Here is a 27,504-nt window from a genome sequence, read left to right as displayed (position 1 = left end):
GATATTTTCTGACCATTGGAGGTTAAGTGTCTTGGGGAAGGGGCAGCTTCTCCTCATTTCGTGCTAAGGGCCTGCATGGGCTGGTGGTGCCGTCGCCTGGCCCAGAGTCACGTCTTTAAGGTTGGCCATGATGCTGTGTGTGTCCAGGAGGCCCCCCGCTCCCTTCCCTGCCCTGCGCTTGGGTCAGCCCAGGGCCCGCATCTCACTGCAGAGAAGTGTCCCACTGTAACTCACCCCTGGGCTTATAGTTATGCACGCTGAGGGTAGGAACAGAAAGCCCAGAGCAGCCCACTCCCCCCGGCTCTCTTCCTGCTGGCCAGTCCTGCCTGCTGCCCAGACCCTGGTCAGCCCCTTGTCATCCGGACTCATTCGTGGCTTACCTCTGTCTTCCCCAGAATCACGCCCCATCAGCTCTCAGGGAAGCTGTGGCCGAGCCCGCCTGCTGATCTCTCTCCTCCTGGAAGCTTTTGAGTAACAGGTGCAATGACCTCCTCACCTGAAAACAACTAGCTTTGAGCTTGCTATTGGTATTGGAAATATATTGTTTATGGATACTGACATAGGTGGGAAAATTATACACAAGATAATTGTGACTGTTGGGCAGGATCTTTTGTTGCTTTCTATTCACCTCCTGGAGCATGGCACAGTTCTGGATAGGTGAGTCTTCTGGATACTCGAGCTATAGAAGACCAATCTGTAGGGTAATGTATTTTATTTTATTTTATTTTATTTATTTATTTTATTTTATTTTAATCTTATTTTATCTTATTTTATATTTATCTTATTTTATCTTTTATTTTATTTTTATTTTTTTGATGTGATTTTATTTTTTGATATGATTTAAGATTTTAAGATTTTATTTTTAAGATTTTTTTATTTTTAAGATTTTAAGATTTTATTTTATTTTTAAGATTTTATTTATTTATTTAAGAGAGAGAGACCACAAGTGGAGAGGAGGGGCAGAGGGAGAGGGAGAAGCTGACTCTCCCCACCCTGAGCAGGAAGCCAGACATGGGGCTCCATCCCAGGACCTGGGATCATGACCTGAGCCAAAGGCAGATGCTTCACCCACCGAGTCATCCAGGCACCCCAGGGTGATGATGCATTTGAGCATGGTTGTCAGTCAGGACCGTATGTCAATGGGTGGACTAGTGGCTCAGTAGGGGCTCATCTAAGAACATAAAATATTATAGGAGCACCTGGGTGACTCAGGTGGTTAAGTGTCCGACTCTTCACTTTGTCTCAGGTCCTGATCTAGGGTCATGACATCGAGCCCCACATCAGGCTTTGTGTTGGAATGTGACTATTTCAAGGAAACAGTGGGAATGTGGAACAGAGGGATTGTGACTATTTCAAGGAAACCCGCGGTGCCCCAGCTCTTCCAAGTCCTGGCTCAGGAAAGAGGCTTTGAATTTGCGTCCAAGAAATAGAAAATGCCTGTCAGAGGCTGCAGCTTTATTCACACCTCTCTTAAGACTCTCAAGACGGCCAGAGCCTGCAGTACAGTGGGCCATCACCGGGCTGATAGGGTTTAGGGTCGGGGGCATGAATCGAGCACTCTCAGTCCTGCCCACATGCAGGGCAGCACGGGGAGAAAGCCAGTGCGCCTCTTGCTCTGCGCAGGGCTGCCCGGGGACAGGGTCACGGCTGATGGTTGCACTTTTCAGAATCCACAGAAAGAGAGCTGATCAATAAGTTGTCAGAAGCGTCCTTCTCAGACTGCATATTTTTCTCTTCTCCAGCACATAAACTACTTCCTACTTTCTGGGGGGTTTAACTCTTCCACGTCACGAGTGGACCACCCGACTTGCACACAGTGGTTCACGTAAGAATTTACATAAAACCGGACAGGTCGCTATAGGTCGCTGGGTCAGTGTCCCTTAGAGAGCCTGATACCCGTGTGGAAGGAGCAGATCGGGGACTGCACCACTGACCGCTGATTTCGTTTTTGATTCTTTTAAGAGAGCTAATTGTAAAAGGAAGCAACATTGAAAGGAATAACCATTTTGAGACATCTTGCGTATGACATCTCGTGCTTAACCAGAATTGACGGTTTTCAAAGTAAAAGTTTAGAAAGTTCTGTACAAATGAGCAAAACCCAGCCTTTGCCGGAGGATGCCATAGGTCATCTCCAAATGACAGGGCCATAAAAAGCCTGTCATTTTCTTAGTACCTCCAATGTGCTAGGACCCACGAGGTGCTCCATGTCATTTTGTTTTTGTTTTTAAAGATTATGTTCTTTCACAAGAGACACAGGCAGAGAGAGAAGCAGGCTCCCCATGGGGAGCCCGATGCGGGACTTGACCCCAGGACCCCAGGATCATGTCCTGAGCCGAGGGCAGATGCTCAACCACTGAGCCACCCAGGTTTCCCTCATTTTGTTTATAAGAACATGGAAATCTGGCTTTATCCTCTATTGATTCGCTTGCCCTAGACCCCAGAGCCACCCTCTCTCTGTTCTTCCGGCTGCCCTGAGCTGCACATCACCACATTTAACCTGTTCTCTTTGTCGGGGATGCCAGGGCGCAGGGGCTCCACCGAATTGTGGACAACTGAGATATTTTAAGAGAGGCCCCCGTTCTAATCAGTGCCAGGGAGTCATGGGCTCATTTCCTTTCTGTGTATGACATTTAAGAAAATCTTGCAAGAACCTTCTAAGAGTCCTTATTATCCCAGCAGTACTTGGGACTTTTTTCTCCCCAGCGCACAAGGAGGCAATCTGACACATGCACCTGGCAGCGGGGGCTCCGTCCCCCTAACATCTCCCAACATAGGAGATGGTACCGGCTGAAGAGTCACCGCCTTACTTAAAATGAATAACTTTAAAACACTTATGGAGTATTCCAAAAGAAAAAAAAAAAGGTAAAATAAAAACCAAGAGTATAAAACAGGCAAACAGTGAAAAGAAAGTCTGTCCCCCACCTGCAGTTCCTGGTCCTGCGCTGCCCTCGAGGTTCCAAGGTGCCTAGCACCTCCGGGCTCCTTCCAGGGATGTCCTGACTACATAAGCACTTACCCAGGGAAGCAGAGCTGATGCACGGTCCCACATTTTGCTTCGTTCACCTGAGATTATTGCACATCTACACAAGAGCATTTGCCCTCTTCTCTCCCCTCGCTGCAAAGCGTGGAGGCACCTGGTTCTAGTAGTTCCCCGTTGAGGGACAGAAGGTGCTCTCTAGACTTTTGGTATTACTGTGTGGCAACAAGCAGCATGTCATACACATTTTCGATCCACTGCTTTATGAGAGGTAAGCACCGTGACCTCATAAATTACCTCCTACGTCCGGACTCGCCATTGTACACAAACTCCATCAATGCTTCTGCATCAATAATGACAGGCAACATTTATCGAGGGCGTATTGTGTGTTAGGTGCTGTGCTAAACACCTTACATGGATCAGTATTTTTTCATATTATCTCGATTTTAATTGCTATAACATTATCCTATAAAAATGTCTATATATAAATGTCTTATTATATACATATATGAACTTACTCTGAAAATAGCTATAATAATATTTGATGTGATTACCTCGTGATAGTATTACCTCGATTTTACAGGTGGGGCTAGATACCTTAGGAGTGATAGAGGTGGGATTTGAACCCGGGTACTCCGGCCCCACGGTCAGTAGCTGAACCACCACTCTGTTGCCTATTATCAAGAAAGCCATCTGAGTTTCTAAGGGCTTTGGTGAGCACAGTGTATGCCCAGGCTGAATGCCCAAGAGTGGCGTATACAGTGGAGCTCTTCAGTGAGCTGGGGGGACGTCCTAGCTGGAACAGTGACCACGGACTGAATGCCACCAGAACCCTCCAGAGGCGGTCCTGCAGCCTGAGTCCCTGTTCCCAGACGAGCAAGGTGTGCAGAAGTCAGTACCCTTGATGGGCTCTTATCAGATGTTTTGAGCACAACTCTTGTTTTATTTTTAGTAGAAACAAAGGTATTTTCTGGAAGCAGCAAGAAGCAACTGAGAGAAGCACGTGTGACTTTGTCTGCTCCCCCAGTGGAACACAAGCTGGTTAAAGATTTCCTTCTCGATGAGTATAGCTCTCCAAGCAACTGCTGTCAGTCTAGCAACTTCTCTGAGCCTTCAGAGAGTCAACAGCAAAGCCTCCTGAAATCCAGAATCCCTTTATCCGGGTTTCTTTGCCCCTTACAAGATTTATGCACACCTCCACAGGAAGACAGTGGTGTTCAGATAGAAAGAGAGTTCCCCAAAGGTAAGGAGCAAGGGAGGCAGGGTTGAGGTGATTCCTCCTTGATATTCTAACGGAAAATGGTATGATGCCTTCCTGAGCCCTGGTTCACACAAGCCCACCTCGTAAAGCTGTCCCTGCTCCGCTGTGGGAGTCGAGAGCAAGCAGGACCAGCAGGTTTCCATGGTGGGTGAGTTCTCCCTCCCAAGTGTGGAGAAGACAACCCTGTGTAGGCCAAGGGTTCCAGCCCTGCTGTGTGCAGGGTCCGTATTGACTAAGGCCAAGAGGAAGGTCACTCCCAGGTGCATGGTGGGCTCCCAGGCTTAGCTAAGGAAGATTTGAGATGCCGATGTGGCCGCTCTGAGGTCCACCAGGCTGCCCGTGGTCCTCTGTGACTGGCTAGCTAGGAACAGGGCTGAGAGGTGCAGGCCTCACAGTGCCCTCTAGGTAGGTCCTAATCCGACCCTCGCCCAGAGGAAAGGAACCAAGAATTCCAGCCGGGCCATCCCTTCTCTAAAGGCCAAGCAGCTGACCCCCTACTCCTACTGCAGTGAGCACTGATCTATAAAGGAATATAAAGGTAGAATAGAAAAGAGATCTGTGGTGCCCAGTTTTCAACGAGAGAATTTAGATCTCCTGTTGCTCTGAAGGTTTTCCCGAACTTAGCTCTGGATGAGGAGAGAAAGAAACCCACCAGGTTATATGGCGTTGGGATAGAAAGGTTAAAATGGCTATGGTAGTTGATTAAAACTGATTCCACTTGGGAGCTGAGTTAATCCCTTGCTCCTCTTCCATTAATACATGAAAGAAGCATTTATTAAATACCTACTGTATGCACACCTACCGCGTGCCACTCACTGTGCTCAGAGCTCCCTGCCCTCCAGGTGGTGTCAGCCCAGGGCTGGAGACACCAGGATCCTACCTGTGTGCTGAGCAGTCAGGAAGCTGCAGGTGGCCGCAGGGGCTCCAGGGAGGGGCTGGACGAGACCTCCCCCTTGAGGAAATGATCCTAAGCAGGGGTTTGAAAGCCGATTGGATGCTTACAAATCAGACCTGAGGGTGAAGAGCATTGCAGACTGGGGGAAGGGCACACACACAGCAAAGAGTTGATGGAAAGGATGTGGTTGATTTGGGATCCAAAGGGCCAGAGTGCTGGGGACAGGGGAGGGGCTCAGTGGGAGTCTGAGGTCGTGCGGTCAAGTTGGAATGTCCTTAAAACCCACTCAGGAGGCTTGGACCAAAGGTAGGGCCAAGCCCTTGAAGGACAGAGATCGAATTAGATTTACTCTGAAAGAGATTGCCTACTGGATGGTGGGGGATCAGGGGGAAGAAAGAGAGAGGGTAGGGCTGGGGGCTGAGACCCCCAAGACTCCGAGGAGGAACACAGACTGGGGAGGAGAGGCCACAGTCGTGGAGAGTTTCACGATACTAGGGAGCACTGATGTGAGCACCGATGAAGGTGGGCGTGCCTGCACCAGCCTCGGGTTGCGGGGCCTCGTGGTGGGGTGCAGGTGGGAAAGGATCTAAGGCCCTGTGGCGTCCCTATGGATGAGCTGAGCCAGGAGGAAGTTCACGGCAAGAAAGGGGAAGAGTATGGGGGGAGGTGGTTAACTCCAGCAGCAGGGGACTTGGGGGATGGATATCGGGGCAGGTCGGTTGGGCTGAAAGCAGGGATCGCGGCAGGGGCGGGGGGGAGGGGGCGGGCAACAGGGAAATCCTCCAAAAAGAACAAGAGCAAATGCCTGAAGGAATGGAAGAGAATGCCTTGGGAGCCTCTAAGTTGGTGGTAGAGAGTGGAAGGCGAGAGTTGGAAGTGGGCCATCCCCCGTGAACGAGCTCCCCGGAGTCTGGTCTGCCTGCGGCACTTGGAGGCCTTCGGGAGCATGGGTGGGTTTTGCACAGAGAGAGGCCCGCGGGTTCTGGCCGGAGAGGGTCCAGGCAAGAGAGGTGGCTGTTCTGGAAGGGGCTTCAGGTCGGAGATTCAGGGGGCTGTAGAGATGGAACCCGGGGCCAGGCGGGCCTCCCGAGGGCCACATCTCCTCTCCCGACAGAGCCAGAGGCTCCTGGGCTGCTCCCATGAGGGACGCGGGGTGGATGTGACATGGTGCCACCGCCCTCGAGCGACACAGGCATGTGAGGTTAACACGTCCTGTTATGACCCTGCCGCTGGGGGTGTGCAGTGTGTTCTGCTGTGAGAACACAGCTGCGGGTTGGAGCTGCTTTGGGAAGGGGGGGCGCTTCCGATGGATGTGGGCTCGGCCTGCAGGTCAGAGGTCACAGGGCATGGGAATCAAAGGGGCTTTGTGGTGATGGGAGGGCATGTGGATGAGGAGTAAGACGCTATTGAGTTGCAGGGCTGGGGAGGCTGTGTTGGGGGGACATGGGGACAGAAGGGACAGTGTGTCCCTGGTGGAGCCGTTGGTCAGTGAATACACATCAGTCCCTCCTTCCACGGGCCAGAGGCCGCCCTGCCCGAAGTGCTATTGAATCGATGTGTCCCCTGACCTTTGCCACAAGGGAATGTCAGGATGGCCTCGGGAAGGGGCCAGATCCAGCATCGAGAGACAGATCGTTCCAATTACACATGTAAAGCCAGTGGTAGTCTCTGGCAAATGAAGGGGAGGGATAAATAATTGAACACCATTTTTCTGTCTTACATCATTAGCGTAGCAAACAGAAGATAAATTAATACACTGTCCCCAAACAACTGAGCTGCAATAATTGTACAGGACACACTTAATATGAGGCCCAGAATAGAAAAGTTTCTTTTCACTGTGAACAAAGACATTCTGAACCCTGGAAGCCGAGGGAATACCTCCACGGCGTAATTAGCCGGTCGCGAAGTCTGGCTACCCACAGACATTCCTGCCTGTGACCAGGGCAGTTGAGGGAGGAGGGGGAGCGGTGGGGGCTGTTGAGGCAGGATCTTGTCGACTTAACGAGGCCCATTAATAACCCACTGGTGTTTCTACTTTCCAAGTTGTCTTCTGTGTCTCGTGGCTCTGAGGAGCCAGGAGAAAATCTTGCTGCCCCTCTAAATGGGACTCTAAATCTTCTCTCCCAGGGGATTACAAGTGCTGTGACTTGGTTGTGAAAATAAAAGAATGCAGGAAGAGTGAGGAGCCTGAGCCAGCACCCCCCGAACCAGCTCCCCCCAAACCAGCGACCCCTGAGCCACCAGAGACCCCTGATCTGTCTGAAGACCATTCTGAGGGTCAGCGAACACCTGTAGGCTCCTTGACCCTGCAGGTAAGGCCCTCTGTGCACCCGGCTTGATCCCGACCAAAGGGACACCTTTACCCGGAGAGTCCGTGGGGCACGATGTCACTTCCACCTCTGAGACTGGAGGCTTGACTCCCCTTCATAATGGCTGTGTGACTCTGGGCAGGTCCCCTAGCCTTTCTGGGCCTCTGTCTCACCGTGTGAGTGATGGAGAAACGATGTCTACTCTGCTGGGCTGGAAGGAGGATCACATAATACCCCCAGTGACAATGATCACAGCAGGGACAGCACGTCTTGAGAACTTACGGGTGATGCAGGGCAGGTCGCTTCATAGGCATCAGAGCGTTCCATCCTCGCAGCCCCCCTCTGGGGCAGGGGTAGGGGTAGGGCCCCTATGATTTCATCCTCGTGTAAGGATATTAAGCTTTGGAGAGATGAAGGAGGTTGCCCTAAATCACATGGCCATGAGCTCAAGGATATGAAAGCTTTCATTTGGTGTCTGTTCCTGGTTGTAAAAGTAATATGTACACGTTTTTTAAAGTTCAAAATTATAGAGAGATAAGGATTAGAAGGGCAGACAACTCTGAGAAAGCCCCAGCCAGCAGCATGTTGTATAATGAGACACCCTGTCTAGGAAAGTACCTGATATGTCACACACCTCCCTGCAGATGTGGAGATGGTGCCATCGGCTGGTCCCTGCCCCCCGGGGTCCTCCGTGGGTCCATGGTGAGAGACTCCTGATGCCCCCGAAGCAGCCATGGGCCAGAGGGCTGTTTCCGGGGGCTGTCTGTGCAACCCCAGTGTGCCTGGGACCGAGGGATGGTGCCATGGAGACCAGCTGGCCAAGAGGACCCTCCTCCTGCCACAGCGCCTGAGCTGCACCCCCCACCCCCGCAACCTGGGCTCCCAAAGGGCTGGGAGAGGACTGGGGCGGAGGAACAAGCCCGCGATGGCAGCGCAGCCAGAGAGCCTCTGCCGAGCACCTGCTGTGCGGGGTGGGGGGCGCAGGGCAGTGGCCGCGAGGGATCCAGCGTGGGTGAGACATGGCCCAGCGGGGCCCTAAGTGCGTGTGAATCAGTTGTAGGAGGCGGACTGTGAGGTTCCACGATGCTCAGGCTGGAGCGGGAGACGGGCCGGAGCTTCCCGGGCGAGCTGGAGCTCTAGCTGGGGGTGTGGCGGGCTCCTACCCCAGGGCGGAGCACTGGCTGGAGGTTTCCACAGAATAGCGGGTGAAGACCATGGAAGGCAGTGTGGAAAAAACGGGGGCGGCCCTCAGATCCACCCAACTGCAAGGAGCCTCGGGTTGTGCATCTGTTGAATGGGGATAAACAGACCTGCCTTCCAAGGTCAACGTGGGGGTTCCCAGAGACACCTAGAGCTCAGAGCCCAGTGTCTGACACAGAGTGGAACGCATCCGTGGACCCAAGTATGTGGATTAGGGCAGGGGTGGAGCGGGGAGCGTGCTGAGGGGCAACGGGGCCACGCAGACATCCCTCCGTGAAGCTTGCAGGGCCAGTTTGCAGGGGCCCCTGGGGGGCTCAGCGGTTGAGCGCCTGCCTTTGGCCCAGGGGGTGATCCCGGGGTCCTGGGATTGAGTCCCACGTCGGGCTCCCCGCAGGGAGCCTACTTCTCCCTCTGCCTGTGTCTCTGTCTCTTTCTCGGTGTCTCTCATGAATAAATAAAATCTTAAAAAAAAAAAAAAAAGAACCAGTTTGCAGAGGCAAAGATACTTTGCCAACTTTGTCGTCCTGGGAATAGACGTTCCCATTAGCCAGGATTACGGTTTCTCCTGAAAAGGCACGTATTTTGCCCTGGGTGGAGGATCTGAGTCTGTGTGTGAGGCTTCCAACCCCCAGCAGAAGCAAGTGACTCATAAACCCTTCCTTTCTTTCCCCACCCATGTGTCTTTGGAATATGCAATTCGGGGCACTTGGATTTTGGTCCTTTGGAGATTGAATGGGTGGCCAGGGAAGGAGGGGTGGGTGGCAGTGTGCCCTCTCGCTGTCGGTGACCAGGGGGCCCTCGGTGCCGGCCGGGGCTGACCCGCAGGACCTGTGTCCTCATGACACGTCTCCTACAGTCTTGACATGAGGCAGCAGCAGAAAGTCGGGGTGTGCTCACGGCCGTGGCTGTTGGTCTCTGAACGTGGTCCTTTCGATCAGCTTCCTGACCAAATCAGAGGGGTGTGTTGTCTGTGTCACTTCTATTAAAAAGGTAAAATATCTTCGTGCTGTTTTTAGGAAGCACTGGAAACCCGTAAACCCCAGTTCATTTCTCGCTCCCAAGAGCGGCTGAAGAAGCTAGAACATATGGTACAGCAGAGAAAAGCCCAGCGGAAGGAGAACCTGGGGCAGAAGCAGACCCTCTTTCCCGTCCGCACCAACAAGAAGCAGTTCACGGTTCCCCACCCCCTTAGTGGTAAGCTACAGGTGGCTTGGGAGGGCAGGTGAGGCTGGGGGGTAGGGGGGGCCTGAGGGGCCGGGACCTTCACCCACAGTGATGGTGCAAATGCTACCCCTGACCTGCAGCGGCCTCGGGTTTGCCGCACGCGCCCCAACCCCAGTATCCTAAAGCCCAGCCCGTGCTGGGCGCCCGTGTGGGGCACTGGGTTCAGCAGAACGCGCTTGGACACGAACGCACCTCCGGAGCTGGGCAGGAAGCCACACGCCTGCAGCCGCCAGGGTAGCAAGTTCACATTCTTGGCTCCCAACAGACATTTGCAAGAGATCCCCTCTGCCCTTTATAGATTGCAAAACAGATCTCCGGGCGCGAGGTCAATTCCAGCTTGTCTACATCAACATTCGTCATCTGGAAACCCCTTTCCCGCTGTGAGCTCCGAGAGTGGATGCCCAGCTTTCCAATCGCGGTGGGGCTGGTGTCGTGCTGACCCCAGGGAGGGGCGGCACGCATAGGCTCGCTAGACAGGGAGTTCTCAGGAATCTTCTCTGGGCCAGGCACCTTGCTGGGAGCCGCGGATGGCGCAGGGAGCCAGACGGGCCTTGGTCCTTTCTTCTCGGACCTTATAAACAGACTATTAAAGCAGCAAGAATAATAAGAAGAGATGAGAGCAAAACTGGGGACCTACGGAAGGCCTGCCAACTCAAATCTGAAAATCTGGAGGCCTGGGGAAACCTCCTTTTTATTCCTTTGGACAGAGGAACAAGAGCTTTCTTCGTAGCAAAACGTGCTGGCCCCCAGGAGGTGAAATCATGGGTATAGATCTAATAAAAGTCCTCTAGGGAAATAAGCATATTCAATAAAATGCAGCTTAGCAAACATTACAAACAGCGTAGGGGAGCCTGGGTGACAGAGGCCAAGGGGTGTGATGCCAGGATGCCCTCTGACCTCTGTGGCCCGTGGGCAGGCCGTCTCCTTCGTCCACCCACGACGCTGCAGGTCCTAAGACCCCGGGCAAGGGTCATCCTTCTCGTGGCAGAGGATTTTGCTGTTCCTTCCCAGTGACGTTTTCCAGCATGCTTTTTCAAAAAATTAAAAAAAAAAACCAAAAACAAAATGAACATGCAAAGACTTTCCCTCTTTGACAATGTGTCTCACCAGTGTTTTCAAGCTGCCTGGCTGGATTTGGGTGTGTTCTCCTGGGGACTAAACTCTCTGCTGGCTCGACAAAGAGCAATCTGGGTTCAGGAGCAGACTTCTCAGGTTACCACGAGGGACCAACCGTCAGCCGCAAGTGGGAGCCCCCTGTGCCCTTGGATGTCTGCGCTTGTCCTGGGAAGGGCTGCCAGGGTGCTCGTGATGGGTGAGCCACTTGGCCTCGACATTTCTGAAGATCTTGCTTGTTAGAAAATGACAACAAACACGAATCAGCGCCGCCGTTGACCTCGGCAGATTCATGTGCAAAAAATGGCATCTGATTAGCTTCCTTTTTAGTCGGGAAGTTTAGTTTTAGCTTTACTTTGTGCAGGAAGAAATGGGGACCCAGAGACACCAGGAGTGTCTTCCGTGTGGGGCCATTCGTCAGCAGCGGCACAGGGTTCCTCGTCCCCTGGGCCAGCTGCCTTCCAGCTGTGGGTGCCAGATGCTCTAAGATGACCATCATCGTCTCCACTATTGGAGAGATGCCCGTTGGTCCCTCCTCGGGCTGCTTTAACAAGTGACCACAGGCCGGGTGGCTAAAGTAGTAGAAATGTGTTGTCTCAGAGTCCGGGGGCCAAAAGTGCAAAATCAGGGGGTCTAAATGGCTGGTTTTCTTCTGGATGCTCAGAGGGAGCATTCACGCTAGGCCTGCGTCCTAGCTTCTGGTGGTTTCTGGCAATCCTTGGTGTTCCTTGGCTTACAGATGCATCACTGCGTTCTCTGCCTCATTCTTTACGTGGCCACCTGCCCTTGTCTGTGTGTCTTTGTATTCGAATTTCCTCATCTTAGGAGGACACCAGTCTCTGATCGGGGTCCACCCTCATCCACTATCACCCATTCTAACTTACACGCGTCTGCCAGGACCCTGTTTCCAAGTTTATTCACAAAAACAGGTTGAGTGGGGGGGTGAGGACCTGAACATGTCTTTTGGGGGAGATGGTATTCTCAGCACTACATTGTCCAACTGTGGCATTTCTCCCTCAACGGATCTGCTTACAAGTTCATGTTAAATGAAATCTTTAAACAAAATTCACTTTATTTTTTTAAAAGGATTTTATTTATTAGAGGCACAGAGAGAGAGGCAGGGACACAGGCAGAGAACAAGCAGACTCCCTTTGAGGAGCCCTATGTGGGACTCGATCCCGGATCCCAGGATCGTGCCCTGAGCCAAAGGCAGACCCTCAATCGCTGAACCACCCAGGCGTCCCCAAAATTCACTTTAAATGAATATCTTGAAATGGTCTATATTAAAGGGCGATCGGACCCAGTCAATGGTTTTAATAACCAGTCAATAGTTTAAGTACCTTTTCGTCCCCCCAGCTCGGAAGTAGCCACAGCCACTAGGACGCTGTGGGCAGGACTTTGGGGCAGGGGTTTTATGGCCACTGCCCGTCCCTGCCATATTTATGTGTCGATGAGAGCTTTATGCTCCTGTTTGTTTGTGTTAGGTCAGTGAAATCAGACAACTTTGGAAACCGGAGCCTCGTGCGAGCTGGGGCAAGGGAGAGGGAGTGTTTAGGGCCCCATTAAACAAGTCTACGGTACACATCTTGTCTTCAGCCTGTCTGCTGGCAAGATGATAAAAGTGAAATGCAGATGTTTTCCTTACATGCTAAATTAGTTAATAAATCATATGCGTGAACGAGCTGTGGCTACAGTGTCAAGACGTCGACTGGAAGGAAGGCAGGCAGGCAGGCAGGCAGGCAGGCGGGCTTTCCGAGCTGGGCTAGCTGCCTCCCGTCGCCGGGGTTTGCACAGCAGTCTGGTGTCGGGGACGCACCTGAGAGGCTCAGGTGGGCGCTCTGGTGGCTGACAGGTGCCTGGCCGGCCGGGGGCTGCCGAGATGGCGGGCATCTAAGTGGCGGGCCTGCTGACAGCGAGGGCCAGGGCGCCGGCTCTGCTTCCTGTTGACCCATGAATGCCGAGCAGTTTTCAGGGTTCAGGGCCGGGCCGCACGTGTGCATGCACGCGGACAGGTGGACAGGTGTGGGACAGGTAATCGAGCTCCCTGCTGGTAGATGGGGACGTTCATGAGCAGCTGAGACTCCGGGGAGACCAGGAAGCGAGTAGCCTTATGAAGGCCTGTCTCCACCTGCCTGTCTCTACTACTCGCCAGCTGTGGGTTGAATCAGAGTCAGCACACGCGTACGTTCTTTTCCTGGCCCGGAGCCCCCCGGGCCCACCGTGGTGTGGCTGTGGCAGTGACACGGGACTTTGCTCCTCTGTCACTTCGCGAACCTTTCTTGAGAACTCAACCGTGTGCCAGGTACAGCCCCTGGTCTCACGGACCTCCCCAGCTCGTGGGGGAGGAAACACAGGGAGAAGCGCCACTTGGGGCTGGTGGGCAACTTCGGATGGGGAGACCTCCAAAGCGTGCTGGGCTGGGGCCGCGTTGGCTCATCGAGGCGCAGAGCAGGTGCAGCGGGATGGGGGTGCGTGAGGTGTTGGGTCGGCTCGGATGGAACTGCGGAGTGGGGGTGTGGGCCGACGGGGTGGCAGACGGGCCACAGAGGAGCCCAGGAGGGCTCACGGGGATCATGAATGCTGCTTCCAAGTTGAACCTTATTCCGAGGTCAAGAGCTGAGGCCAGGGCAGGACGGGATGGGCAGGCCTTGGGCAGGGCAGCGGGATCCAGGACGGTGACAGATGGGACAGCTTTTGAGGTGATGGAATCAATGTAAGGTAGTGACTGCTGAGTCGTGGGGGAGAGAAGGTGAGAGCCAGGGAAGCAGGAGGAGGAAGGAGGAGACCATGGACCTGCAGTCTCAGGGCCATCCCCCGCCTTCCCTGCCATCACTACCTGGCTCCCAGGGGCCTGGGGGTTGGTCCCTAACTTGGAATGTTTCAGAATTAGTCATCGCTTCTGCCTAATAGGATGAGTGAGGGGCGGGATGAACAGAGAGCGTCAGGTGTAGGCAGCGCCTCTGTAGCCTGTAGGTGCTCCATCAGCGGCGCCCTCACCACCGCCTGCTGACCAGGGTGTGGCTCCGGCCTGTTCCCGCTGCAGCCCCGCAGCCTGGGAGTCCAGCCCAGAGCCCCCCCTGGATTTCATCCCGACCCCATGACCTGGGCCCCTCCTCGCCTGACTCTGCCCACCCCCCAACACTTCCCAGTTGGTGTCCTTAGCTGTCTGTCCTTGCATCAGAGTCCCGGAAGCACCTAAGAGAAGCCTTGTCTGTCTCTCCTTGTCTCTGCCATATAAAATGTTGCCTCACCTCACTGGCCCCGCCTAAGTCCAGCATCTTCCTTAACCTCTTACTCCCAAGGCCCTTCCTTCTGGTTCCCGTAATGCCTGACCTGCATGGTCATGGGAGCCCCGCCGTGCTCTCACGCAGTCCCGGCTGCTTCTGTCTCTCTGCTCTCTGCCTATCGGGATCCTCCTGGTGACCCACTCACACTGTCCCCCTAACCTGCAAATGCCTAGAAAACCCATGAGGCATGTCCCCTCCTTCCATGAAGCTCTCCCTGATATTCCCATCCCGTCCCCTGCCCTACCCCATCCTGCCTTGTGAGGGCTCATGGCTCTTGTATGTCTCTGGATCCCCAACCTTCTTACCTTCTCCACCCTGGCTTACGGTCAGGTGGGGATGCTAGTAAAGCTCCCCCTAGACGGTAAGCGCCGACGGGCACACCCCGCACTGAGTCACTCTGGGCTGCTCTGCTGCACGTAGCAAAACAGACTGAATTCATCTGAATTGCATTATCCACACTTCCCAAGGTGATCCAAGTCAGAGCCATTCAGATCACGGACCAGTAGAGGAACGGAATTCTCTGGAAGGCACCGCAGAATTCCTCCTCCAGCAGATCTGCCTTCACTGATGATCTTGGCCAGAGCAAAGTATTAAAATGAATTTGCATTCCCAGAGCGTCGAGCTGGAGAAATGACCCAGCAGATATGAGATGGCAGGGAAGTCATCGCAGTCATAAAAATGTGCTGTTCATCATGCAGCTAAGCTGAGCCCCGGCCGCATGGTCCACGGCTGGTCCGCCTGGTCTGATCTCGCGAATGTTCTCCCATAAAACATCTGAATAAATATTTGGGGGGGGAGTAGTTCTCCCAATATTACTCACAAAGGAATTTTTAAATGTGCTTATCAGATAAAAGTCATTGTTACTTCATCAGTTCTGCAAAGAAAACAAGCAGCTCGGTTTAGCTAAGAGACTGTTTCCCTGATTCAAAGATCTTTCCAAGTGCGCTATTATGGTGTCCTTCACAGGCCGATGATAAAGGTGTTGTGTTTCTTTTTAAGAAACGTGGGAGAAAAAGACCAATTTACGTCTGTCGGTTAGAAGGACAGTGCTGTTTCCAATGAAAATAGTTCAAGGTGGAAACAGGAATTACAGAGCGGTAAGGAAAAAAAAAAAATCACTTTATGGGAGATTCCTTTTCCCAATTGTCTGGATTTTATTTTCCAAATGATTTTCCTTTTATCTCACGATGCAGTTTAGTAGTAAACCTTGCAGTGACACTGAGTATATAAATCTACTTGGCAATGGGAAGGAAAGTTTATTCATCATCTGTAAATCACCATATTTTGTGGTTCCCTAAAAAATGCTGGCAAACCCTGGAATTGGAGCAAACAATGACTCTCATATCAACAGTTAATCTTTCAGACTTTCACTAACTGTTGCTGTTTTACAGTGAAGTGTGTGATTTGAGCCATTGTTAAAGTCCCTTTAAATGAGTAATTTAAACTTGCCGTTGAACACACACACTTTTAAGGGAAATGTGGGGAAAGTAGAGCAGATTTTCTTTTTAAGATAGATTAATTGCTATGCTGTAGGTATAAACACTAACTTTGAAAACTGATGATTATGACTGTCAAAGGCACCCATAAGTTGTGCAACAATGAAGACTGCTTACATTTGTTTCACCTTGTTTCCCCTATACTTTTCCAACCTTGGAAATGCTTTTATCCAATTCTCGAGAGTCCACTTTGGAAATACCGCTCTAGGACTCTCTGCTTATGGAACTATCTACCGTGCTTTGCTAAGGAAACCCCACCTCCTGGAGTTTAAGTCTTCCATTTCCCACAGAAACCTGGGATTGTGGAATGGAGGTCTTACTCTCCTTACTTGTATCCTTTGGTCTAGCAGTGCCAGGAAGCAAGGGTTGAGGGTCCTGGCGGCCTCTGGGCTGTAGAGTTTGGTGCCACCTTCACGGTCTGGGGTCTGCTTTGCCTCATTGGAAGCTTATCCATTGACAGGCTCTGTCTAGACCTGTCTCCATGTAGGTTCCTCCGGCACCCATAACCATGCCATCATGCTGGTACCCAGCACAAAGTCCATCAGAGGAAAGGAGCCAGTCATAGTCCCTTTGGAAAGTATTTCACAAATGTGACTCTAAAATAATGGCAAGAGTGGGCGTTATCTATACCAAGAGCTTAAGTAGGAGTGATGCAGAGGAGAGGTAACCATTGATACAGGCTTGCCTTCCTCTGCGGTCCTCGTGGCTTTCATGAGAGCCAGCAGAGAGCCTTGGGCCCCTTCATCGTTTGCTGGGCCTTTGAGGAATAACCAGATAATACATAGAAATATTAACATTTGTTGTCTTTGGCCATAGGGATGGAGCATGGATGGAAAGGAGCAAGGGTGTTGGGAGGATGAGGAAGCAGAGTAGAAAAAATCCATCCCCCACTTTGTCACTAAGGAGTCAGGGCCACTTGGGAAGAGAGCTGGCCTGGCAGGAGCTATAAGCCAAGTCTGGAATCACATAGCAAAAGACCCTGAAGGAGCAGGGAGGGAGGTGGGGGGACTTGGCTGGCTGCTCTTGGTCCAAGCACAGGATAAAACCAGGGATGGCATGAAGATTCCACTTCTTTCCACAAATGTTCTTCGTAGACATGTTGGCCTTGGGGATCTGGTTCCTCTCGCTGGGGGAGCTGAAGTTACGGCCCCTGGGCCCCACCAAGGGCTCTCCCATTATGAAGATTTGCGGGCAGTCTCGTGGGCTGCTGGTGGTGTTGGCGGGCTGTTGTCACCACCAGCATCCCTGCCCGGCTCTCTGCCCCAGGACAAAACTCTGCGCGGGGACTGAGCTCTCTGCCATCAGACCGAGTGACTTGTGTAACCAGCGGACTTCATACCTTAGTACCTGTGGAGAGAAGTCGGCATCCCTGGAGACCTCTGGTGTATCCTTGAGCTCTTGATGCTGTGTCCCTTCACCGGAAGGATGGGAGAGCCTCACTGCGTTTTCCAGCTCTGACATCAGCCCCTCTCTGGTGTAGCTGGGTGGTAATTGAGCTGAGCATCATTTGCATGTCAGCGCCAGCATCTGTGCAGCCGCCACCACCTTCCAGGGCCCGGAGCAGCCTGCCTACCCTGTGGAACTGCCATTCAGAGCAGGATTCCACTGAAGGCCAGAAATGATCTGAGAAAAATGAGAATGTTTATCCAGCACAGGATTTTATCATCGCAAGAGCACTTCGGAGGCAAGGCACTGAAATATCTTTCCACTCGCCTTTGTGCGGTGCCGTGTGTACCATTTAATTTCGGGAGGCTAATTAGCCCAAGCTAGACCACTCCGCTGTTGCCTGTGTCAGGCAGATTAGAGGTGCCACCAAAGTGAGCTGAATAGAAATGATGTGCAAGGGACTGCATTTAACTCTTGAAAGCCATGATGTAAGCACTCTGGCCGAAAGGATGGCCAGCTGCTCAATGGCCTTGTGATCTCAGAAAGCACAGATACTGGGGTCCTTTGTTAGGGAAAATCTGTCAGAGAACCGCCCCCCCCCCCAAAACCCGCACCCCATCTGCATTCTTTTTCGATAGACCCAATGTTTCACAGAAGATGCCGAGAGGTGTAGACTTGGTATGGACACTCCAAAGTGATTTATTGGCTCTATGCTGGATTCTCTCCAACAGGCATCTCTTGGTTTTGGGGGTTTCTCAGGTGGGGGGTGCAAGGACCTGAAGGATTCTTCAAAGTGCTCAGGGTGACTGCAGAGAACAAGCTCCTGGGAGGGAGCTGTAGTAATAAATCCAGTGTGAACTTGATTATCATTTAGATTACTTGCTCAATAGGGAAAAGGAAGCTTTGCAGTCAGAGCCATAGATAGGGCCCCGTATGGAGGGAGAACCACCCCAGGCCCATAAACAACCAATCATGCTGGCGACTGGCTGATCCTTGCTGCCTCCTGGCGATACAAGGTGAAGGCCACCTGTCCCCTTGTGTGTGTGTGTGCGTGTTCACACACGTAGGAGGCGAGGGTTATTAATAAACACGTGTGTTTACAGAGACCGATGGGGTATCGGGACTCAGCTCTTACTCCGCGCCCCCCCCCCCCCCCCCCCCCCCGAGCAGCCTCAGGGGCACCAAGATCTTGGTAGCTTGTTACTGGCCAACTTTGAAACAGGCAAGGTGTTAAGTGTGTCTGGCCTTGCCAAATTAAATTATCAATAGGCCCCCTGGCTTCGATACAAGAATGAGCCAGACACAACAGATTCGGGGTTGGGGGGGCAGGGGAGAAAGGATTTTCCAGAAATACAGAAATGGGCAATTTACCTTAGAAATTTTATTGAAAAAACTGAAAACAAACCCCAAACCTCCTCTCTTTGAGTGTTAATGAAAGGTAAATACAACCAGGGTTCTCCTCGCTCCCTATCAGTGAATTGCAATAACAACGCTTCAAGGAAAATCCATAAACAGCCAATAAGCAGGCTGCAAATTGTTCTCACCAGTCACTTTAATTTCATAAAGGCAGAATTTCATTCAAAGAGAATTGATAGAGGCGGTTTTGCGGTATTTTTTTTTTTTTTTTAAACAAAGCGCATGCAGGGTGGTTTCCATTCTACGAAGTGAGGCCCCCAGTGGATCCTGTCGCACGGGGGCTTGAAGAACCGACTCTTGCTGCACACAGGTCCCCGTGGTTCTGCGACATCCCCCCACCACCCCCTGGGCCACCCTTCCTCCCCCCACTGTCAGCGTCAGCTTTTTTTTTTATTTGTTTTTATTGAAGGTCGATTTGCCATACTAAGATTCAGCTCTGCTTTCTCCTCCTGCCAAGCCCCCCCAGCCCTGCTCTTGCCCCCAAGGGCTGCCCACTCCCCCAGGAGCCCTCCGCCCCATGCAGACAACATTGGTCCCGGCTCCCAAAGACCTTATTTTTCTGGCTCTCACCCTGGGCTTTAAGCCCTTGGTCTTAGTGACCTTCGTGTCTCTACTGCATAGCACCAAAGGGGTGGAAGCCTAGCAGGCATCTGGTGAACAGTTGCTCCAGCCCACAGTCTGGAAGTCGTCCCCATCCTCTCCCAGCTCACCACTCGCTTCGCCCACGGGCAGTGTCGGTGAAGCCAGAGCCCACCAACTTCGCCCTCGGAGCACTGCCCTCTCTAGCTCCCCCTCCAGGTGCCTGATTCCCTCCCCAGGGCCTGTCTGTGGCTCCTCCATCTGAGTTTGTTTATGAACAGCCGCTGGCCAGCTTTTACCAACACTAATCAGATCTCCTGGTTAGAACCCCACGTGGTTCTCCATCTCGCTCACTTTTTTTTTATTTTTTTCATTTATTCATGAGAGACACAGAGAGAGGCAGAGACACAGGCAGAGGGAGAAGCAGGCTCCTTGCGGGGAGCCCGATGTGGGACTCGATCCCAGGATCCCGGGATCTGGCCCTGAGCTAAAGGCAGACATTTAAATGCTGAGCCACCCAGGTGCCCCCCCACCTTTTAAAAATATTTATCTCTCTCTCACTTTGAAGAAATACTCCTTACCAGGCTTGCAAAGCTGGCTTACAAAACCCAGTACAGGTGGTTCCCAGTTTGGGTGCACAGTAGCATAGTCTAGAGATTTTGGTTTACATTTCCAGTGCCCACGCTCGGGCATGGTGCTCACAGTCCCCGGGGGGCTCTCAGTAGGTGTGCCGGGCAGGGGGGTGGGTAGTGGTGCTGTCTTTGATCTTGTGTCACCTGCTGGCCTGACTTTGCCTCATCCTCGAGCCCTCCCTCCCTCACACTGCATCCATTGTGGCCCTCGCTGGTTCTCCCCACTGACCCCCTTCTCCCAGAGCCTCCCACAGCTGGTCCTATGTTCATCTGGGTTCTGGTTTCAATATCTCTTCCCCCCACTGCCCCAACCCCCCTTTACCATGTGATCACGTTTCATTTCCTTCCGATCACTTGCCTGATACTTTGTGGCTGGTTTGTTAATCATCTAAACACCACACACCCCCCACCCCAACAAATGAGGTTCATGATGGTAGGATCTTACCTTTCTTCTGAGCAACCCCTGGTGATGTAGTAGTTGCTCATTAGATGTAGGAGGGAGGGAGTACAAGAGAAACACATTTGGGGTTGGCCTCATGGGAAGTGGACTGGCATTATCAGGGCTTCCAGTATGTGGGTTCTGCAATACGAGTCGGTGGCAGTGTTCTGAGGTTAAGAGCACGTGTGGACAGGGCTGGATTAATTCGGGCTGAAACCCAGCTCTGCCATTCACTCTTTCACTTCATGAACCTGAACAGGAAACAGCCCTTTGACCTCAGATTTCCCCAATCCTAAAATATGGAAAATCATGAGCAAGTCACAGGGTTGGTATGAAGATCACATAGGGAAGCATCCAATAAATGCTAGGAGTATTGTTATCAATAATAACAAGGACCCCCCCCCACCACCATGTCTGATGTGCCATTTCTCCCCTCTCCTTCCCCCCTCTGAGAGCCAGATAGAGTTCTATGTACTCTGGTGAGGTTGAGAGCCATCAGCAAGCCACTTGCTTTACTTCAAACAACTTCCTTCAGGCGCCCAGAACCCCTGCTTCTCTCTTTGGTCTCTCTATTCATCAGATGGGCTTGGTGGTGTTATGAAACCTTTAAGTCAGCAACTAAGGAGCACTTTCCCAGAGTGTGGGTGGAGCCCACCAGCCCAGGAGGGCCTGGCCGGCTTGGATGCCGGACCTACTTGTTTTGCACCTAATGTGGGCTGCTGGGCCCCGAATTTCAATTCCTGCTGAGGCACAGCAGGCCACGAAGAGCTCAGAAAACAAAACAGTGGAGGTGCCAAAGAGCTCACATTTGCTTTTGTTTCCTCTTGGAAATAAAACCAAAGCCGCTTTGTGATATCAGGTGCTCTAGAGAAATAAACTTAAAAAACAAAACAAAACAAAAAAAAAACGAATTTCAGAGTACACCACAAACCATTGGATTAAGATTATAAAAAATATCACAGATACGGCTTGTAACGTTTGTATTCCTTGGGAGCACCATTATCTGTCTGGGTTGACCGCACCCTAATCTCGAGTCCCTCCTGAGGAATGCTAATCCAGGCTTGACTCTTAATTTTTTTGTAGGGGTTCCTTCTCCTGGCCTGAGTGGGAGTCTTCAAAGTCACACAACCACTTTCCCAAGACCTGGTCGCCTTAAGGTGACACCCCATGTCTTTGGGAAGGTCATCGGGATGTTTCTGAAGCTTTCCTTTCTGGGGCGAAAGCCAAGGGTGGGCGCAATGGTGATGTTGACTGCTTCTTTCTCTCATGCCTTTCCAAACACTGGGGACGTTTCCCCTTAGCTGGGAAAATTCTTCTGATTTTTTTTTTCTTTTGTCTCCTCTCCTATTTCTCTTTGGAATTTTATCTTTGAAGTTAAGTAATGGTGCCATTTTTTTCCACTCATGTTCAATAACTAGACTACAAGCTCAGCCACCCTGTTGTTTCCAGTTTGTAAATCAGTAGCTGTGTTTTCTTTCTCTAGAGGGGAGAAATTCATTAGAATTCCTGTCTCTACCCCACCCTCGTGTATATTCGTGGAGAATTCTGCAAGCCCGAGAGGTCTTGCGTGACTCCACAGGAGTGCTGAGTTGGGGGGACAGGCCCTCCATGGAGGAGATTGATAGGAACATGTGAGGTCTTCACTGGGGATCACAGGGAATCCACTTCAACTCTGTGATACTTAACTAGGATGCTGAGGTGTCTGCCTGCTTGTGCTCAGTGGAGGAAGGGACCTGGTCCCCATCCAGGTGTTCCAGGAAGTGTGGCAGCTTCTCAGAGGTACTCCATGCAACACGTACCCCAAGAGGATTTTTGTGTGACAGACTCTTGGCCAGTCTTTAGGGTCAAGAGCCTTGTGGGAGATGGAATTATTGCAAGAGGGTATTCACTATTTTTTTTTTTAAATACATACCACGCTCAAGTGTGCCATCTGTAAGCATCATTGTGATTAGTAATCTGGACTTAGAATGAAAAACATTCCAGACTCATAGTGATTAGAAGTGGGTAGTCCTGCAGGAGAATGGATGCCAAGGTTGAGTGTCCCTGACCGAGGGCCCCGGTTGTGAGTGTCCACTCCTGCTCTCAAAATGCTCTAGTGATAGCAGGGAGATGTCCTTGTCCTTTGAGACAAGAGCCTAGTGTGGAGATCTTTCACCTGACACCCAGGGCCCTGAACCCAGGGTGACACTTAAGCACATTTTTGTGCCACCTTGGCGCTGCCCCCCCTGCACACCGAGACTATTGCTATCTGAGCATATGCAAGGGTCACTGTCTGCAAAGTATGTTAGATGCTAACCTTGTGCTTCATGACTGTATTTATTGCCAAGACCAATCTATTGGTTGTCCATTTTAATATAACCGTTTACGGTGTCTGAGTGTCTGCTATGTCGTGCAGTATCTGCAGCAGGGCGGGGCTTAGACTGAGGATCAGTAGCAAAGTGTTTACTGAGTCCACTGTAGTGTTTCTCTAGAATGTGCCGTATCCATACCTTCCAAAATTAATCCTCTTTCTCTTTCATTCCAGATAACTTGTTCAAACCCAAAGAAAGGTACATTTCAGAGAAGGAGATGCACATGCGATCTAAAAGGTACTTGGTTATTATGTGAGATCGAAAAATGTGGGGTGAGGCGGGGGAGGGTGTCTGATGCGTCCAGGCGCTGTCCAGAGGAGTCACTATTTCCAGGTCCAACTTTAATGTCTTGAGGTCTTCTTGGCCATGAGTTTGAAAAGCTGGCTAAGAGAAGTATAGTTGTCCAATTGCACCTCTGAATGTTAATGCCGTTCTTGGAAAAGCCTTAGGAAAGCGGTGGGTCTTGGATTCTGAACTGGTCCAGTAATTGGTCTCTAAGAGATCCCCAGACTCGTAATGGGAATGCTTCTGCACATGTTCATCGTCTCTGTGGGCAGGTGCTGTGTGTCGCCGTGCACCTTTGAAGGTGATTTTATGAGGAGAGAGGCGGTTTCTCCTGAGGGCCTTGACAGTAGCAGAGCCTGCAAGAAGAGAGTCCAGACTTGGAAGCCCGTGGCACATGGGAGCCAGCAAAGCCACCGCGGGCCACACGCTGGCCTTCCTGACGCTGCATCCCCAGCGGGCCTGGTGGCCCTGCTGGTGCAAACTCCCCTGTTCTGCTTGGCTGCTTGCAATTCCAGACCCCCACAATTTCACCAGCCTGATGCACACAAAGGCGGCCATTCTCTCTGAGCCCTGGCCTCCTACCCAAAAGGCAAGAACTCAGCAGTGTTGGCCAAGTTCATGCAAGTAAAATGTCATTTGTTTATAGTAAAGTATCTAGCACTGGGACGCACTCTAATAATTACACCCAATTGATAGCGAGCTTAGGAAAACCGCTGAAATAGGAAGAATATATTTCTCCACAGTCCAGGCACAAAAAAATCTCTGCTTTTAGCATGACCGAATTGTTTCCATGATAATTGGCCAACTTTGATCATCTGCAGTGTGTGTGTGGGGGGGCTTTGTAAGTCAAAGAGTGGAAGTGACAAGAAGGGGAGCATCCTATTAGCCATCTGATTCACGGATTCACAGCGTTCTAACTGGGGGTGCTGAGGGGCCACCGGGTTTTCAGACTTGCTGTTTGAAAAGTGCAGAGTTGTGTTCTTTTTTTCAATTTTGTGAGAAAATTCAGCTGAGTCTTCCCGTCCTGGTCCCTAAACCCAAAGCTGCTATTTCAGAGCCTTGCAATGAAAATGCTAGATCTCAAAGCAGCATTCAGGGTCGACAGGATGGCCCTGTGGCTTTCCAGAAGAGGAAACCAAGGCTCAGGGAGGATGCAGGAGCTAGGTTATGGGGCATGCCCTGGATGGAGTCTGTACTTGGGTTTTCACTACGTCCTGGGTGGGCTCTGACCCCGGCTCTCAGACTTCACTCACCCACAATCACACTGGACCTTTCTTTTCTTTTGTATTCTTTGTCTTTAGTTGTATTGTTAAATCACATTTTCATTTTAAAAACTCAAACAGTAGAGAAAAAGCTGAAGTCTAAGTCCACTGTCTTCCCCTCCTACCTCCTACCCCACTTCCCTGAGCCCAATCCTTTCCCCAGAGACCCACAGTTATCACCTTCTGTGTATTCTTCTTGGCCTTTCTCTCTGCTTGGAAATTGACTTTTATTTGTACATCTACAATTATCTAACTTTAAATCATAAATGGGGTCATACCATATAAATTATTTTCCCATAGCTTACTTTTTTGCTTTATAATATGTGAGTTCTTTCTGTGTCAAAAGATACAGGCATAGATGATTTTTCTCATTGGTTCTCACTATCTGCTGAGTGGGGCATGATATGGATGTACCATAATTTATTTAGGAAGCCCTTTTAACAAAATACTACATCAGACACTCCAGGAGTGACACCTGGGAATTTTTATCTTAAGCTGCCCACAAGATTCAGATGGTTCGTATCCAGAAGACGGCCTTCTGCATCTGAAGGGATTTCCACTGGAGCTTTGGGACATTCAGCTTTCCTACTGATTCCTTATCGTCTACGTCCCTGGCCCTTTCCAGAATAGTTCCTGGACGTGGAAACTGTGTGTGTTTATTTACTCATTCACACCATATCAGTGGAACAAGCATTTCCCAGACACTTTATGCTCCATGGTTGGGGGAGAGCGGTGCATAGAGAGAGTCCGAGCTTCGAATCCCAGCCCACCTTTAGCCAGCTGAGGGACTTTACACGAGTCTCCCATCCTCGCTGGGGCTTGCCTTCCTCAATATACTCCTAACTCTGGGAAACAAACAAAGGGCTGCAGAAGAGGAGGTGGGGGGGGATAGGGTAACTGGGTGACGGGCACTGTGGAGGACACTTGATGGGATGAGCCCTGGGTGTTATACTATATGCCGGCAAATTGAGCTTAAATTTAAAGAAAGGGGGAAAATGCGGGGAAAAATCATACTCTGGAGGACACAACATGCCTCTTTGAACTGTTGTGAGGATTGAGAACATATATGCCAGGTGATTAGCCTCATGCTCAGTAACCAGGATAAGGTCAGCTGCTAATATTGTCATCAGTAATGTTTTTATTCATTGTTATTATTTTAACCGTAGAACCTATTAAACAAATTTTGTCTGGCTTTCAGACGTGAGAGAAAATGAAAAAAAAAAAAAAAAGTGTTTATCCGAGTGCCATGTATACAGCAATCCCAGAGCTCAGCTGCAGTCCTTCTACTGTGGGTTCTTGCAGAAATATCCTTTGGCGTCTGTACACAAACAGTTTCCGTTAAGAGGTAGGAAAGAAAGGTCCAGAAGAAGGTCTCTTGGGCCCTGCTCGTAACTCAGAAACTCTTGATTTTACACCAGGACCAAAACACAATACTTTATGCCTGAGACGTGTCTGGAAGCACTTGAATTGGGAAGGCAACAGGTTAAGAGGGAGACACACATTTACATGTGTGATCTTCCAGGACGGCTCCTGCTACTTCCATTTATTCCCTGCTCCTTTTCTAAGTCACGGGAAAGTGTCCAAAAACTGTGTAGCAAAAAGGTATCTGGGGCAAGTTTACACAGAGTGGCCAAGCGGCGGGTTTGGAATCTCCCACTTTATGCAAGCGAGTCGTTAATTATCGCAGAGAGACTGGAGGGGCAGAGAAGTGACTGCCCCGCGGACAGGTGGCCTCCCCGCTCTGACTGGGGGGGGGGACCCACGGACTGTTGGCGCCGTCACAGCCCCCCCGGCCCATCCTGGGGCCTGTCGGGGCAGCCCTGGGACTCGGCGTCTCGCAGATCCGAGATGGCCCATCCGCAGCTGGCCTTGCCTTTGAAATGGAAGAGCCTGTCGCCAGGACAGGACACAGACCCGCCACAGGCACACACGGTGTCTCGCCACCACTCAGAGGGTTTTTCTGACTCTGTTTCAGAATCTATAATAACTTGCCGGAAGTTAAAAAGAAAAAAGAGGAACAAAAGAAGAGAGTGATCTTACAGAGTAACCGACTCCGCGCTGAGGTCTTCAAAAAGGTAATGGCCCGGCCGCCAGCAGGTGTGACGTGTGTGTGGCGCGCAGATGCTGACCTTGAACCTGACGTGTTTGTCTCCTGCTTCCCTAGCAATTACTGGACCAGCTCCTTCAAAGGAACGCGGTCTAACCACAGGCTGCCCTGTTGACCCGCTACCTGGCCCTGGGATGACTTCAAACCCTGGATCAAGCATTAAACTTAGCATTATCTTCATGATATGAAACACTTACTTTTCATTTTTTTTTTCCATAAAGAAAAACATAGCTTCCTGAATTGCTTACCCAAACTGCACAGAAACAGTAACCCTTGAGGGAGCGGGTCGGCAGGCCATCAAGGGGTGACCCACGTGATGTGAACCGGTAGGAACAGGCTCCTCATTTTTCCAATTTGGAATTGACCTTTGGCTTCTGATGTTTGCCCCCACCATTCCCACCGAGGCAGAAAGGCCTTACATGGTTCCACGGGCCTAGATCCCAGGGGGTTATTCTTGTTCATCAGATTGTTGGTACCCGCATCTATCCCTTTTTCAGTATCAATCCCAATTTTTGCCAGTTCAGCCAACTCCAGGCTTTGGGTCAGCACCCAGAATGTTTAAAAACTCCCTGGATGTGTGGGCCGCGTGCTGCTGGAAGCTGACCGTGGATGCAAGCAGGTGCTCCATCCGGGACTCGGGAACGTGCATTCTGTTTGTCTGTGACCCCGGGGTGGGCAAGGCCGTCCTCACTACCCCACCCCACTCTGACTGCTTCTCTTCATTGATAGAAAGTCTGTATCCACAGGAGCTAGGGGAGCAGAATCGGTGGGAGAAAAATTATAGGTAACTTCAGTGTTTCCTGCAAAGCCCCCTCTTACCAAAACAAAAGCTGTGTTGCTAAAGGTGGCCTGAGGGCCCCGGCTCTGCCATTTGTTCTTCCAACGTTGACGATGTTCATTATTTATACATGTGTGTTTGGGGAGTTAAGAACTAACTAGTTTTTATCAAAAATGGAAATAAATGCGGTTATTACAAAAATGAGAATGTCGCTCTGCTGTGTATTCTCTGTTATGAGCTGAAGCTGCTGTGGAGGATGCTTGTTGAGAAATGAGATCACGGCCAGTGGGGGCCTCTGACCCACTCCTCTGCCACCTTCTTACCACCACAGCACCCAGGTCAGGAGCCCCTGCCCCCCAAGTCCCTGGAGAGAGAGAGGCCCCGGGTTGTCCCCAGAGAGCAGGGGTGAGAAAACAGGGAAACTGGAGAGCGAGGGTTAGGATCCCAAAGGCCTCTGATCTCACTAGGAATCACCCCAGAATGCGGGGAGGTTGGGGAGACTAAACA

At 51.2% G+C, this 27,504-nt stretch overlaps 1 protein-coding gene across 19 annotated transcripts in view; it reads left to right on the top strand.

Moving 5' to 3' along the window:
• C28H10orf90 (chromosome 28 C10orf90 homolog) overlaps nt 1-27,204 on the top strand; it is a 214,997-nt gene extending 187,793 nt beyond the window's left edge. For 9 of the 19 annotated variants that reach the window (XR_007406752.1, XR_007406743.1, XR_007406745.1 and 6 more), the window contains 7 exons: nt 3,930-4,220; nt 7,261-7,445; nt 9,659-9,836; nt 22,739-22,802; nt 23,123-23,439; nt 26,088-26,187; nt 26,277-26,399. Coding sequence is in view for 8 of the 19 variants with exons in the window: in XM_025467617.3 (XP_025323402.2) it covers nt 3,930-4,220; nt 7,261-7,445; nt 9,659-9,836; nt 22,739-22,802; nt 26,088-26,187; nt 26,277-26,315 (857 nt within the window). In the remaining 11 variants the exon portion in view is untranslated. Of the gene's footprint in view, nt 1-3,929; nt 4,221-7,260; nt 7,446-9,658; nt 9,837-10,164; nt 10,828-22,738; nt 22,803-23,122; nt 23,440-26,087; nt 26,188-26,276 lie in introns of those variants that run through there. The other 10 variants (XM_025467617.3, XM_035707814.2, XR_007406744.1 and 7 more) reach the window with 9 other exon arrangements.
• The last annotated feature ends 300 nt before the right edge of the window (nt 27,205-27,504 follow it).

Source organism: Canis lupus, chromosome 28 (genome assembly GCF_003254725.2).
Source record: "Canis lupus dingo isolate Sandy chromosome 28, ASM325472v2, whole genome shotgun sequence".
NCBI lineage: Eukaryota > Metazoa > Chordata > Mammalia > Carnivora > Canidae > Canis > Canis lupus.
The sequence above is the reverse complement of the archived record's forward strand: the minus strand, read 5'-3'. Positions and strand labels throughout refer to the sequence as shown.